Raw genomic sequence first — 15,440 nt, 5'->3', positions numbered from 1 at the left:
CAAAAGCCCTACAAACCCCCAAACTTTTTATGAATGCGGAATGCCGGGAGGCGCTGCTGTGATATGATACTTTCTGTACCCCCAGGCTGCACTTCCTTCATAGAGTATTTCCATAAACACATAGTTTAGTGGAATCCGATTGTTAGATTCTTTAAACAACTGCGGACAGACCTGCTCATGGCCCGAGGAATAGGTCTTGCAAAGGAAAACAAGCGTTGTCGTCATGGTGACTGCCGAATTCACTCCATCACAATACTAAAATACATTTTTAAAAAGCAGTTGCCTCGAACACAATGCCAAAATCACCTACTGTAATTCATCGGTCTGCCGGCTGGCTGGGACTCGAACCGCGGATCCTCAATGCAGAGCAGCTCTCTCCCCTTTTCTTCCTCTAGCAAAAGCCGGAAGTGACGTCATTGTTATGCGGCAAGAGCGAAGACTGCCGTGAGTGCAATGGCCATTAAAGGGACAGATGGATTGGCATCGGTCTCTTTATTTTTCCAACTCCACTTCCTTCGTCGATTCCAGCGTATACTCAGGTAAGTGCTGCAGCTGTTAAAAAAGAGCAGCATCGATCCTCCGCTCTCGGTCCCAGCTGCTCAATTTCCGTCCCAGACCAGCTTCCTCATTTTTCGGAAAGCACGAGTTTTCATTAAGGGGGCAAATTCAGACGCAGCTCCCTGCATGTGTGTGCTTCGTACGTGTTATAATGAATACCTGCGTTGCAATGTGTGTTTCTCATGTTTGTCTGTATCAGCCTGCCTGCTTGTTTAATATGCACCTTTTGTGTTTGAGCATGTGTATTTTTGTGTATGTGTGACATAGTGCGTGCCTGTATAAGTTGTGGAAAACTGCAAAAAGCCTAAAAAATGTGTTTTACAGCAAGTTCTTCGCCGTAAGGAAAAATAAATTACTGCCCGGATATTGTAGGTCCCATGTTGGTTCCAAGTGCACCTGCGTGTATTCAAGATTCTCGACCAAATGGAACAGTTTTCGATCTACTGAAAAGTTGTCAATCAAAGAAGGCTAAACACATTTATTTATGTGAATATTGTATATTGTTGAGCATTACTTGTGTCCTTGCAACTTGTAGTGAGCCTTCATTACTAAATGAATGTGTGCTCTATTGTTGAATCCTGGTCACGTTCCCCAAGCTGTGTAGTGTGCAGAGCAGCACATCTTCTAAAACACTGGCAGTTTTCATGGATGCGTTTCAAAGCATAAGGATAAATGCTTCAAATAACTTGGCCGTTGTAATGCTGGTTCTTTATTTTGTTTGCTATTTGTGTAATTGAAAAGCCTGGTTGCCTGTGGCGATTGAGGTTTACGCCCTATTTAGGAAACGTAGTCCGACGCATTCCAACATCTTGCAATATCTACTTTCGCAAAAAAGGCCATCATTCTGGTTTCGTTCCATGTGCATGCAATGTTTTTAACTCGTTTGTATATATTATTGAGACAGGGCCAATTACGTATTCCCTGTTTGCGCTAATTTACCTTGACCGCTAAGATCTCTGTAAAAATGAAGGCGGTCTTGTTACATCTGCCACTATCGATCCCAGCCATATATTATCCAGTTACAACCTGACCTACTGCTAAAGTACTGAGGCAGAGGGATCGAGCCCTGAGATAAATCACATTAATATTTTCTCTCTTTCTCTCTTTCTCTCTCTCTCTCGCCTTCTCTTTTTCTCTCTCTCGCCTTCTCTTTCTCTCTCTCTCGCCTTCTCTTTCTCTCTCTCTCGCCTTCTCTTTCCCTCTCTCTCGCCTTCTCTTTCTCTCTCTCTCTCTCGCCTTCTCTCTCTCGCCTTCTCTCGCCTCTCTTGCCTTCTCTCTCTCTCTCTCGCCTTCTCTCTCTCTCGCCTTCTCTCTTTCTCTCTTTCTCGCCTTCTCTCTCTTTCTCGCATTCAACTGCCTCGGATCATGTGTTAAATATTTATAAGGTGGAAGCACGCACAAGTTGCAGTAACGCGTGCCTTCCCCATTGATTGAGATCTTATAAGAGGTTTCCCCATGCCCTCTTCTCGTTTGAACTGCGGGTACTGCATGTGTCAACGAGGTATGAGATCCCTTTATGTTAAATTGCATCTCTTACCAAACTTCCAAACACCTCTGGCAAAACACTTATAAGGTCCCAGAGGGGAGACCTATTGGCTATGCCAATGCTTTTGCTTTATGTATTTGCCATTGTAATGCCTTTTGTTTCATTTATAAAGCCATTACATATTGCACAATTAACATACAATACTACTAGCAAAGCTAATATCTTTAGCTTAATAAAAGGTGAAACCTATTGCATTTTTAACGCTTGTCCTTTCATGTTGGGGGTGCCGGTGGGCAGAGGGTAGCAGGCATCTGACTCTCTATGCATCTGCGGGGATAGGTAACTTGATTTCCCGTCACAAACCCCAGTGTGAAAGTTCACTTATTGATAGTTCTTCTATTTCTCTCATAATGCCTCTACTTTGCTATTACTATTTGTCATGAGCAGCAAGACCTAAGCATACACTCTGGCTCTCCAAAAATAAAGTTGATATTAGGTAATTTCCTCAATGGCCTTCAGTGCATTCCCAAACACTTCTTTGTAGTCCACAATCTAGGCATATTAGATAGAAATTGCACCAGGTCAGTGTACTTTTTGGGGTGCTTTTCTCCAATTAAATCTGTTAATCAGTTTGATATGCTTTGTATTTTACCTCTGAAACTTAAACCACACACAAACTAATTCCTGAGTTTTATATCTAGCAAGACATAATCATGGCTTCATTCAACGTCCTGTTTTTCACTTGAGATCATTCTGTGTGTGTTCGAAAAGATGGTGACTTCCTGCTTTTGGACAATCCCGGGGAAGTTCTTTGTAGATGAAGCTGGTTGGCCAATCACAGAAGAGAGAGATTTTAAAGCTATGATTCTGTTCCAATCATCTGGTAAGCACAATAAGTAAACCTTTATAATAAGTTTGCAACTGCAGGATAACAGTACAAATTACCAACCTGTTTCAGTAAAACCTACATTTGTGATTAATTAATCCAATAATGGACAGTAAAAATGAACATGCATGTCCCCACATATGCCTTGGATTGCTCTCCAGAGACAAATGTAACACTTATGAAAAGGACTGAAACGTTTAGCTTGTGGCACTACTATAAGGCAGCTATTTTTGGATAAACTATTTTCAGGAGGTTCAAGTTCAGGCTTACAATGTGTACTGTCTATTAAGGAAAACTTACTTACTTGGTTATGGATAGATTGTACATTTGTCCTTTATTATCAATACCTCTTTATTTATATATTATGGCTAGAGCGTGAAGATATATTGCAAGTGGTCAATGTGTTCTTTTCGGTTTTGAAGTTTATATGTAAATATATATTTTTTTCTCTTGCTTTTTTTTAGTGAAGAAACAATGTCTAATGATTCAGGATATTTTTCAAGAGATAATTGCAAGCTATTCTGGCACAACAGAGGGTCTAAAACAGGTGTTACTTCAAAGGGCACTGGAGAAAAAGCAGATGTTAATGGACTGTGGCAATCGGGGAAGCGCTGGTAGACTTAAGAGGGTGTTACGCGAACTACAAGAGGAAGAAATTGCAGAGAAAAGAGGCAAGGACAAAAAAGCCAAGCAGAGTGGACTGGATTATATAAGAGTTGGTAACAAAGCTCATGCTGAAAGCACAACTTCTCAGCCTGGTGATGCAAGTTCGCGGATGAATTTGCAGAAACTTGAAAACCTGGCCCTTTTAGCAGGGATGGCTAGTGTCCTTCATCAAAAATCCACAACTAAAAATGACGCATCAGACCGTGAAAATGAACTTGTCTTGGAGTCCCCGCTTAAATCCAAATATCAAGGACAAACATGCCTCCCTTTCACCACGACATCCTAGAGTAATCAACACTCATTCTGAAAATATAATGGGGCCATTCTGATGTAATCAATAGCCATCCTGAAGCTGTCATAGGATCATCCAGGAATAATCCACACTCATCCAGAAATTGTCATGGGATCATTCCAGAGTAATCCACTTCCATCCTGGAGCGGTTATAGGATCATCCTGGAATAATTGACAGTCGTCCTTAAATTAGCTAGAACCCATCCTGGAGTAATTCTCCCTCATCCTGAAGTTGTCAATTAGTATTCGTGGAGTTGTAAAAGGTAATCACTCCCTGCCAGTAGAAATCATCAGAACACCATCCTACTGTAGTTTTTGTGATGAGTCTAGGTTCGTCATCACATTTACATTTTTTGTCCTACAGGCATACTTCAGGATGGCTTGAGATGACTTCCCCAGATAATTGCAGGAATAGCCTGACTGTAATCAAAGTAAAAAAAAAGTCAATTTTTTTTTTATTTGTGTTGGTACTCAACAGAGGACCACAAATATAACATGTAAAACAAGAAAAAGAACAGGAAAATACATACATCACTGGTTAATATAAAAACAACATGGATTTAAAAAATTTGTAGAAATTGTAGCATACAAATTCATTCGGAGGCAGTTTGCCCACTGTTAATAGTTCTTTTTCCTTTGTTAGCCTGCAAGTTCGATATATTGGGTCAATATACATAGCGCGAGCTACTACTACTTTAGAACTAGGACAGACAAATAGTAAATGCTCCACAGTCTGCTCGCCCCCTTGACATAACGAACAGAGATGAGAGGATTCCCCAGCTGACCATTTTGATTTATAGGATTGCACAGGTAAAATCCCTATACGTAACATTAAAATCAACCTCCTTGCACTATGAGTAAGGGAAAACCCGATGTAAGGCTGGATATGTTTATACTCTAAGAGGTCAGTATATGATTTGAATGTCTTTAGTTTATTGCTATGCGCAAGGTCCAAATCAAAACTCAACCTGGGTGTGAAACATTTAAGGAAGAGTTTTAATTGCGATACAGACCAGGTGAGTAACATATCTAATGTGATTTCAGCCATTCGAAATGCAGCTGACATATTCCCTAAAAAGGTTTGTTTAGCTGCTTCTATGTCAAAGGTTTCTTTGTTCAGCAGGAATCTAAGTGTTCCCTCCTTTGCATGGAGGAGATTGTAGGCCCACCTAATGATGTTGGCCACAGCCGTGGCATAAGCGCTCCTTATTGCAAATTCTAACCGTAGAACTTGTACTGGTGTTGCAACTGGGACCTTCATCATTCTTTTCAGGATTTTTCCCTCTTGTCGATCCATGAAGCCCCATTGTTTTATAGGGATATATTCTGTAGCGTACGATAGGACTGCAGGAATTTTCACTTTATATACTTTCAATAATGAGGAAAAATGCCTGCTCCCAGTGGCACTATAGAGTCTTGAAAGTGCTCCAGCATGTAGATCAGATTTCTTTATTAATTTCTCTATATGCTTTGTGTTTGTTAGATTCTTAGCCAGAGTCCTACCGAGGTATATGTATTCATTTTCTTCATCGATCTTTTCTCCTCCTAGCCTCCAGTTAAATTTGACACTTTTTTTCCTCCCAGAGAAGGCTACAACTTTTGTTTTCTTTACATTCGGGATTAAGAAGTTTTCGTTTGAATATTGAGACAAGATGTCAAGAGAATTTTGCAGACCGAATGGTGTAAGATCAAACATAACTATGTCGTCCGCATAAAGCAACGAGTGGATACTTTGTTTGTTTATTTTCGGAGGCAGGCTTGAGCCCTGCTGTAACTGATTTGGCAGGTCGCTAAGGTATAATGAAAAAAGCATAGGGGCTAGGAGGCAACCCTGTTTGAGACTGTTCTCTGTGTTTATTCTTTTTGTTAAACCTTTTTCGCCCCCCATTTGGACTTGACACCAAGTTGTAGTGTGAAGGTTTACTATAACCTGTAGCAGGTGTTCGTTGATTCCAAAACTCCTCAGTTTATTCCACAATGTGGGACGATCGAATGCGGTCGAATAATCTATAAATGCCATATATACAGTCTGTTTTCTTTGTGTCACATATTTATCAAGAATAACCTGAATAATGGCAATATTGTCCGTGACAGAGTGCTTAGGTCTGAAACCAGCCTGGAACATGGGTATCAGACCCAGCGAAAAAGCCCAGTTTTTCAATTGGAATAAAACTTCAGCAGCGAAGATTTTTCCGGTAGCATCCATCAATGCTATTTGACGGTAGTTTCATGCTACCGTTTTGCTACCTTTTTTATGAATAGGGATGATAATACTCCCCTGCCATGATTTTGGTACTTGTCCAGTGGTCAGAATGTAGTTAAAGAGTGGGGTTAGCAAAGAACTCCATTCCTTTGGATTCATCTGCAGGGCCTTGATCGGTATTTGGTCGGGGCCGAAGGCATCTGTGCTTCTTGCCTTTCGAATGTGGGTTTCTACCATTATTGTTGATGTTTTAGGAATTTTAGATCTTTCATTTACTTTATCCACACAATTTTCTTGTATTTTGACCTTATTTGATTTGTAAAGATCTGTCAGATAGATTTCCCACTCTTTCGGAGGAACCGGTACTGCTAGTAATTTCTTTTTTGTTCCTGTTATTTTAGATATTAATGACCAATAAGTTCTCTGGTTAGGTTCTTTTGCAGCCATTTGTAAGTCAACCCAGTTGCGATCTTGTGTGGTTTTTTTCTTACTTATTTTTTCTCTTCTCAGTTGATTTTTCAGTTTGTTTATTTCTTTCTTTTTGGTAGGAGAAGAGTTTAAATATTGAGCTCGTATCAATTTATTTAGTTTTTTCTTTGTTAGTGTATTCCTGGTTTTATATGTATTTTTCTTCCTTTTATTACCAGTATTTCCTTGATGATTCATTTTTATTAGTACCTCTTTGAGTTCGTTAAGCATACTCTCAAAGTTAACTATAGGATCCTCTGAGAACAGTTTCATTAAGAAGTGTTTATGCTTAATCAGTGTCGTTATTCTGTCCATAAAAGATGAATTCCAAAAGATACGTCTCTGTTCGCTGTTTACCAGAGTTTCATTTCTATGAAAGGTCAGCTGTCCTTCTACTGCAGACTGAGCCGACCAACTGGTACGTAGTTGCATCACGGCATGATCGCTGTCTGATGTGAAGTTAGAAATAAGATGAGAAATGGTTTCGAATAGATCTTTGCCACAGATGATATAATCTATTATCGAGGGGCTCCCGTTTCCTTGTCTTGTATATGATGCCGGGATATCTCCTTCGATGTTCCCATTCAGGATTATCCCGTTTATATTAGATAATGCAGATAACAATATTTTCCCTCTTTTTATTAGAGCGAATGCCTTTGGGGAATAGGGGGGTAGAAAAATCCAGTCTTTCCTCTTCAAAAATTCTTTCCCACTTTTTGATTTCAAAGTTGGAGATTTTCCCATTGAAGTCACCTAAGATTATGTACGATGGAAACATATGGGCTTCTATTGTTTGTATGATGATTTCCAGGATATCATCAAATAAGGTGTCATACTTTCTTCCAGGGGGGCATATATATTAAAAAGCAACAGTGCTCTTTGTGGAGTCGTATTATCGGTATTTAGAAAAAGTTTAATACACTGCAAGTTATCACTATTGGTCTCAACGATCTCTTGTGCCCATAGGTAATCCTCCCTCATTAGAATAGCCAAACCTCCTTTGGCGTGCCCCGATTGGTAGCTTTTGCTGATATGTTATAAACATAATAGCCCTTTTGTGAAAAGGGTTCGGTTGCCCAAGTTTCTTGTAGGGTCAGAATATCTGGCTGTTGATTGAGGACTTCTTTCATTTTACTTATTGTTCTCCCTGCTATATTCCACGATATAAACTTTAGGCCTTGGTTAAACAGGGTACTTCAGATAGCTAGAACTTTTATTGCAGTTCAGTGTCCCTGATAGCCAGGTCCAAGACTTTACAGTGTCAATTTCAGTAGCTTTGTTCTCATTTAATTCCAAGCACCACACTTCTCTTTCCCCTTTATTAACACGAATTTTTAGAATATCTTCTCCTTGTTGCAAGTCTCTAGAATAGCTAGCCCCTAAGTCTTCAGCCATCGAGGAAGCTCTAAGACCGTTGTTCGGATATGGATTATAGATTAATTGCATGTTATTATTTGAGGTTTTATAGTTTTTATTTCTTTTAGCCTCGACCTTCTCGATTACATCATATCCGAATCTGTGTATTGTTTCTTTTTCCCTAAGTATGATCCCGGGTATTACTGAAGACCAAAAGGAGACCATTGCGATTTTATTATGTCCTCTTTTGGGGAAAGTCACTAGGTCTATTTCATTGCTAGTCAGTAATTGAAGAGACTTTATATTTTGCAAGAGGTTGAGTATCCTGCCTCTGTTGAGTGGTGTATTATCAGTGGGGAAAAGTTCTTCAAATTGAAGTGCATTTGACTGTAAGTTAACACTGCTTTCAGTATCCTTCTCGTTGCTTTTTTTGACATTGATATTTTCATATTTTGTCTTTGTAACTGTCGTAGTTGGGAAATATTCATCCGCCTTTGGGTTCAGTATTGGCTTTGTGTCTATACTTATTCCTTTGATGGGTTCTCCTTTTTTGCTCGTATATGGCGTGCCTTTCTCATCATTTTTCTCTTGTAAATCATTTGGTGGTATATTCATTTTTTGAAATTTTAGTTTACGGGTTTTCTTTTTGTGAATCCGTCTTAGAGGTTTTTTCCTCCTTTTATTTTTTCCTTTTTGCTCGAAGTCCTTGGTTTTATTTGTTGTTATTTCTCCTATTAGAGTTTCTGACTTAGTTTTTGTATTTAGATCTTCATCTTCCTTTACTGATTCTTTATCATGTGTGTCCTTTTTCCTATGTTTGATAAAGATCGGAAACTGCTTTAGCTTTTTTTGTGATTTTTCTCTGAATAACTTTTTCAAGGAATAGAGTGCAGATTCATTAAAAGATTCTGGTTTTTTTTCCTTTTATGTGCTTCCATAAAATCTTTTTCTACTGTCTGAGTAGAAGAATTGCAATCACTTTGTTTATAGTCGTTTTCCTTGTGTTTAATGGTATCCTTTAATTGATTTTCCATTATTTTTGGGGACTCCTTTTTCCTTTTCTCCTCCACTAGAAACTTTAGAATACCGATTTGGACATCCAAGGTTTGATCTGAATGTTCGAGGATGTTTCCTAAAAAAGAGAGAACGGATTCTAATATTTCCTGTAGTGAGAAAAGAGCCTTAGATAGTGGAATTGTCGATTTATCGAGGTTATTGTTTTCAGTTAGGAAGGGGTCCAAGAAGGAATCTTGTTCTTGTAGAGGTATAGATGTTTTTTTTGTGTCAGTGTTTGGTAGCTTTATTTCAGAGCAGTGTTCTTCTGATTTTTGATTGAGTATACTGAGATCCTCTAAATTTTGTAGACTCCCATTGCCCTTTGTAGAATGTAATTTTAAATTCGGACTGTTTTGTTCTGACTTTTGGTTAAGTAAGCTTAAGTCCTCAGATTTGTTTAAACTCTCGTGGCCTTTTATAGGAGTTGATGATTTCAAGAGAGTAGCTTTACAGTCCTTTAATTGTAGATCATTCATTAAGTGAGTAGATTTGTTCATTGGCGCCACATCACTTAAGTTGGGAGAATCAGATAGGCATGTTAGATCCCCTGAACTCCCAAGTGGTTTATTTTCGGTGTCAGTCATTATTTTTCCAAGTATCCTTTTTGATGGTATAGCAGAAAAATATTCGTTGATTGCAGGGGTTAAAGTACTTCGACCAGGTTTTATCGCTTTGTCTGTAGATTTCCTGACAGCTTCCTCCGTTCCCATTCGCTTCATAAAGATTGTACGCGAACGTAATTTTTTTAGACCCATTTATCTTTCCTATTATAGGTTTAATAATGATTTTACTGATAAATATTTCAGAGAGTCACGTTCCAGTGAGATGTATGTGTTAGGATTAAAACTCAAGACAACTCCCCCTTACTGGGGTAGGATTAGTGTGCCACTTATAGCAAGCGAAAGAAAGTTACCTTTTATTAACGGTTTCTCACCACGATGGTCAAGATTTTCGGGCGGTGATGTTAGTGGGATGGCCCGTCCCGTCCTTGTACGTCCCTGGACGGCCTCAGACGGTCACGCCCTTCTCCCGGGCTTCTCCCGCGCGCTCCCGCGCAGCGGGACTCTGTAGTTGAAGATATTCTAGCTGGAGAGGAAGGGGAGGAGCCTGCAGGGAGAGCGTCCCAGCTGCTGACGATTGGGAGTTGTGGGCGCTCCTGGGACTTTGAGTCCTGCGCCCACAACACGCTCGCAGCCCTGCAGGTCCCAGTACCCAAAGTCGCAGTTCAGGCTGTAGCGCTGACGAAGGGTGTCCTCAGGCGACGCGGGACCCGCGCAGCGGGTACCGCTAGCAGTGGCAGTAGAGTTGAAGGAGAGCTCACAGGAGCACAGCAAATGCTCGGCGTCTAAACAGCAGCAGCAGTACAAATCAGCATAGGAATCCCTATGCCTGACTGTAATCATCAGATGAGTCCAGAATGACTCCAGGATGATCTTCCTTTTTGACATGGGTAAGGCCGCCCCTGATAGAGGGTGGCTAAGATTAATTCAAGCATTCCTTCCACCGCCGTCAACATAAATTGCCAGTGCTGTGCTGTACGTTCACACTTATGTTGCTTCCCTCAAAATAAGAGTCCGGGCCAAAGGCCCTACAAGACCATCCTCCGATTCAGTAAGATGCGTCTGTAACTTCCCTCACCCACATGTATCACACGGGTCTGAACCACCATCTCCTTCCTCCCGTCTCTCATACAATGTCTGACACAGTCCTCCATATTTAGAAAACATATTTAACTGACTGATCCGAGACCCACCATTTCCTGTTTATATTACGTTTACCCCACTCATTTCCCGCCCCACCCGATTGGTCCGAGGCTTCGTCCTCACATTTATTGTGCAGGACTGGTGGTACCCCCTCTTTCACCGCATTACTATTAATCAGAAAACACGAGCCCTCGCCTTAAATATCCGTCAGATAAGTGGCAGTAAACCGCTCTTTCAGGGTTTACTGAAACTTCCATGTGACGACACTGCCCTCCACGTCTCCTGCTGGACGAACGATCGATGGGCGAGAGTTATAGGAACCCGCTGATATATCTTAAGTAACAACATTTGTATAAAGGCAGGTAGGGACTGTGCTCCCCCTCCGACCACTACGCCGCCCTCGACACACACACATACGCTCACTTTGTACGACCCCAGTCTGCACACTTCCTAGACCCTTACACACGCACAGCGCTGTGTTCATTACCTTCCTCCGCAGAACCACGCCTCCCTGCAGCAACTCCTGCAGTGCTGTTGCTATGGCGACGGACGCATGGAAAGGGAGTCTCATGTTCTTTGTTCTGGAGGAAAATAACGCCAGCCTTCTTTCTCCCCTTTTTTTCGAAAGTATTGAATGACATTTGTATTGTAGTTTAAGTGTAAAATGTGCTTTTATTTTTTACGTTAACAAAAAGGGTTCATTATAAATTATATTTTGGCTGCGAGTCTCCTTTTTGTATTGAAAATCAGATGCCACCCACGAATTAAAATGTCCTCGTCCAGGTGACACCGTCTCATAGTTGATTACGTCATCACATGCTTGCAACGCAGTTCTTTCATTTAGTTTAGCATTGAATATACTTCAGACACATATAGCACAGCTTCATATTATTGATCAACCTAAAGCTGGAAAAGTGACAATGCTGCATGAATATTGCAATGAAAATAATAAAAGTAGCGTCAAGCGGCCTTATAGTGGTATACGGCTATACGCACACAACGACCTCACAAAAAACAGAAAGAACCATTAGAAATATACATTTTGGGGGGAAAGTTTAATGCAACAGCACATTTCAGTCAACTAAGCATACCTCTCTTTACAAATCATAAACTCTCTGAAAAACCTTTTATAAACTATCCACTCATCCCGCTCTCACAGTTCACAAATTTCCCTACGTGTAACCTCTCTTTGCAATCTCATATCCAATCTATCCCCCTCCACCCAAGTTACTTGACCCAGTTTTCGACTTGCATGAGCTCACCCTAATATCACCCCTACTTCGTATTAGTTTAATGCACCACCAGACACTGTAAGAAATTATTCAAACAGCTCCCTTAGCATACAGGACTAAACCAATACCCAACACAATTCTATAATAACTAATGACCACTGGTTTAACCACTTGGTTATGGGTAGGGTACTACCCACCACACAGCTCTTCAATGCCTTGTCTGGGGTAGTAAGCACTAGATAAATTAAATTACTACACGTCACTAATGTAGCGCAAAAATCAATTTTCCATTGTAGGGGTGCATTATAATCACACGTATATATTCTTTTATTGTGTTAACCTAAGTTTTAGAATTTTGTAACGTGATAACATGAACGTGGTGTCTTTAGGCCATTATGGATGATACATGAAGGATAAAGGTGAAAGAAGCAAAAGTAATCAGCAGAAAACACTAACAGAAGCACTCATGTTGCCCAGCTGACAACCATTTATTGCTGAATGTGTTTATTAATCGTGTCATTTTATATGTCGGTAGGAATATTAATTGAATGTGCCTTAATTTCTATGTAATGTGGTAAAGCTCATGTTCCATTTCTCTTATGTTAGCTGAATTCAGTAGGCCTGAAATGTATTTTCTCTGGGATCTCTCACATTAGAATTAATAATTGAAATTCATGTGCACGTTAGATTCTGTTGTTCCTCACATTTCTGTTGCAGGTGGAAGAATCATCCTTGTTAGTTAGAATAATGTCTTTGTTTTAGGAGCTAGGCAAGGAGAGAAGGGAATACATTGAGAGTTGATACTGATAATGGAGAACTGTTATACTTCCTTATCGGAGTGAGCCTGGGAATCAAGGTCATTTCACTGCTGCTCTGGAGCATAGCTGCACAATGGAAAAATACCTATGAGGATGTGGCTTAGCCCATTGGCATGATTGGTGAAGGATCTTGGCTAGCCACCTGTGCTAGAGATGTATCGTATTGGGGAAAGAGTACCACACACTTCTTCTCTGCCTCAAGAGAGAGCACCTTAGAACGAGCTCCGTAGCTTCATGCTACCTGACCCAAAGAATGTGGGGAGACTTCTAAGGAAGTCCTCAAAGGCTGATACCTTAACTGATCTTGCCTTGAAAATGCTTATTTAGGGCTGTCACGTTAGTGCTAGTGTAGGGACAGATTAATGCTTTATTACGATGAACTTTTGATGCAGGGGAACTTGTACGTATGCTCCCTAATCTTTTGTATCCTGATTCTTGAACTAATCATCTTGTGCATGTTGCACTGCCTTAGCTTCCTTTGTAAATTTGGCTTTGTATTAGTTCCAATGTATTTAAACACTCTCATTTTGAGGTGTCTGTTCATCCAGTTATTTTTGGCTTTGTAATAAACCAACTAACCTAAATTGGCAGTCTGTGATTCTTGAGAGCCTAGGAAATTGGAATTGAAATGATTGACCTGTAAACAAATTGACTCCCACCAGCTAATACCCACAGAGTGTGCCCACCCTTAGGCCCATGCCCACTGGAAGTGAATCCTTCTGCCTGGGCAGAAAATGCATTGTTGAATAGATCTGACAATAACAGCCTGTCTCTAGAGGTTGTTCAAATTGGGAAAAGAGGAAATGGAGGGTCAGTTGATAGGGGACTTCATGGTAAACATAAAATCAAGGTAACGAAATTGCTGCATAGCGTCGCGCCTCGCCTCGCGCTATTTACATCGCGCCTACTTTTAAAACTACCTTTTTGTTATTTGTTTTTGCTGTTATCATTTCGTTCTCCCCTGTTTTTAACGCAGGACTCCCCTTCTCCCCTTACTTGCACTATAATTGGTGTCCACCGCTATTGTTGCGGGTCCGGGTCCTGGGGTGGGAAAAGCATCGGGCGCCATCTTGGAGTGGTGTCTGCTGAGAGGGGGGCGTCGCCTACGAGCGGACTAGCGCTCCGGGTGATTAGAGGCACGCCTACATAAAGCTCCCTTGCTCGCGCAGCGGGTGCGCCATCGCTGCGCCTGAGTCACGCCAGAGTCCAGCTGGGGCTTATATATTCTTTTCTATCATTATGCTCCAGTATTCGGCGCTGGAGCTACGGTCCCTACAGAGGACGGGGGGGCTCCTGTCGTAAGGTGTTTCCAGCTCGCTATAAGGGAAAAAATCGGTGTCCTGACTGTGGCTGGCTGCCTCAGAAAAGGTGCGCCCACGTGCCAGCCAGGGAGGCACATAGCGTTAAGCATCTGTGTATGCTTTTAAACACTAGGTCCCTTAGCCGGCATGCCCTGGAGATTTATGATCTCCTCGCAACAGAAAAGCCGCTGTGCTTGATGCTGACGGAGACGTGGTTAGGAGAGCTCTCTAACCCCGATATTGCAGCAGCCATTCCCTCTGATTACAATATTTTTAGGCAAGATAGGCTGAAAGGGTGAGGAGGGGGTGTAGCACTTCTGGTTAACAAGCGAGCCACCTGCACCATTATCCCTACGGATGGCATCCAGGGATGTGAATCCCTCGCTTTCTCCATGGCGTTATCACCGCATCAATCCTTCAAAGGGCCGATGGGCACCTTTTTTGAAGAGCTTCAGACGATAATTTCATCACTGGTGCTCCGATCTGAGCATTGCATATTGGCTGGAGACTTTAATATCCATATGGATGATGAAATGGGCGCAGATACGATCAAAATGATGGACGTGACGGCCCCTCTTGGCCTCTCTCCATATTTTAGCGGGCCAACGCATGAAAAGGGCCACATCTTGGATCTGGTCTTTTCGACGATCTCTATTGAGATGTCAGCACCACTACAGGTTCTATGGTCGGACCACAGGCTAGTCAAGTACTGTGTGTCGGAATTAAGTAAGCCTTTTAGTGCGCCTGCTCGGCAGCCCTGTAAAGGATCGAGGGCTTTTTATCGGGTACTGCCGGAACTGCTGGCGCAGGCATGTCTGGCCCACCCTTGCCTTTTGACAGGGGACCTGCATAGGGACCTAGAGCTGCTGCAAGTATGGCTCACGGAGAGGCTGGATGATCTGGCCCCGGTGAAGCCCCCCGCGACACTGTAAAACTGGTGTCTGCACCCTGGTTTACGGAAGCGCTGCTGGTATCACGAAGGCAGTGCAAGGTCGCTGAAAGAGCGTGGCGCCTGCAATATGATCCCGCGGCAAAACTTGCCTACAGAGCCTCTGTTAAAATCTACCATCGTGATATTCTCACTGAGAAAAGAGGCTATTTTTCCAGGAGAATTGAAACTGCTTCCAATTCTTGCAAGGAGGTATTTGCCATCGTAAGGGAATTTATGGCTCCCCGAGCCTCTGCGACCCAGACACCCCCCCACGGAGGCCTGGATAAGTGCCCTTGCTAACTTTTTCACCTCCAAGATCAAGCTGATCCAGGACTCGTTCCCTCCGAAGGGACCGGAAGTATCTGGTTACTCGGAGGATGTTTCTGCCATTCCTGCCAGTGTAGGTCCGGTTCTGGCTGATTTTCCACCACTTTCCGCAACTTCATCGCTGGAATTGATGGCAGGCCTGAAGTCAGGATCACCT

The 15,440-nt window shown here is 41.8% G+C and overlaps 2 protein-coding genes across 4 annotated transcripts in view; one reads left to right on the top strand and one right to left on the bottom strand.

Annotated features, from left to right (window-relative positions):
- The window catches only part of LRRC61 (leucine rich repeat containing 61), a 139,133-nt gene that overhangs the window by 121,227 nt on the left and 2,466 nt on the right, over positions 1-15,440 (bottom strand). The window contains exon 1 of one of the 3 annotated variants that reach the window (XM_078662578.1): positions 311-403. The exons of 1 other annotated variant lie outside the window; for it this stretch is intronic. The gene's annotated coding sequence lies outside the window, so the exon portion shown is untranslated. Of the gene's footprint in view, positions 1-306; positions 404-15,440 lie in introns of those variants that run through there. One more of the 3 variants, XM_078662581.1, reaches the window with a different exon arrangement.
- LOC144783830 (uncharacterized) lies at positions 421-13,305 on the top strand. The gene is made up of 4 exons (XM_078662583.1): positions 421-539; positions 2,746-2,927; positions 3,395-3,883; positions 4,573-13,305. Exons 2-3 carry the CDS (start codon positions 2,816-2,818, stop codon positions 3,880-3,882), a joined length of 600 nt encoding a protein of 199 aa, XP_078518709.1. The 5' UTR covers positions 421-539; positions 2,746-2,815; the 3' UTR covers position 3,883; positions 4,573-13,305.

The sequence above is a fragment of the Lissotriton helveticus genome, chromosome 10 (assembly GCF_964261635.1).
Source record: "Lissotriton helveticus chromosome 10, aLisHel1.1, whole genome shotgun sequence".
Lineage (NCBI taxonomy): Eukaryota > Metazoa > Chordata > Amphibia > Caudata > Salamandridae > Lissotriton > Lissotriton helveticus.
Note: the sequence above shows the minus strand (reverse complement) of the source record. Positions and strands in the feature narration are given on the sequence as shown.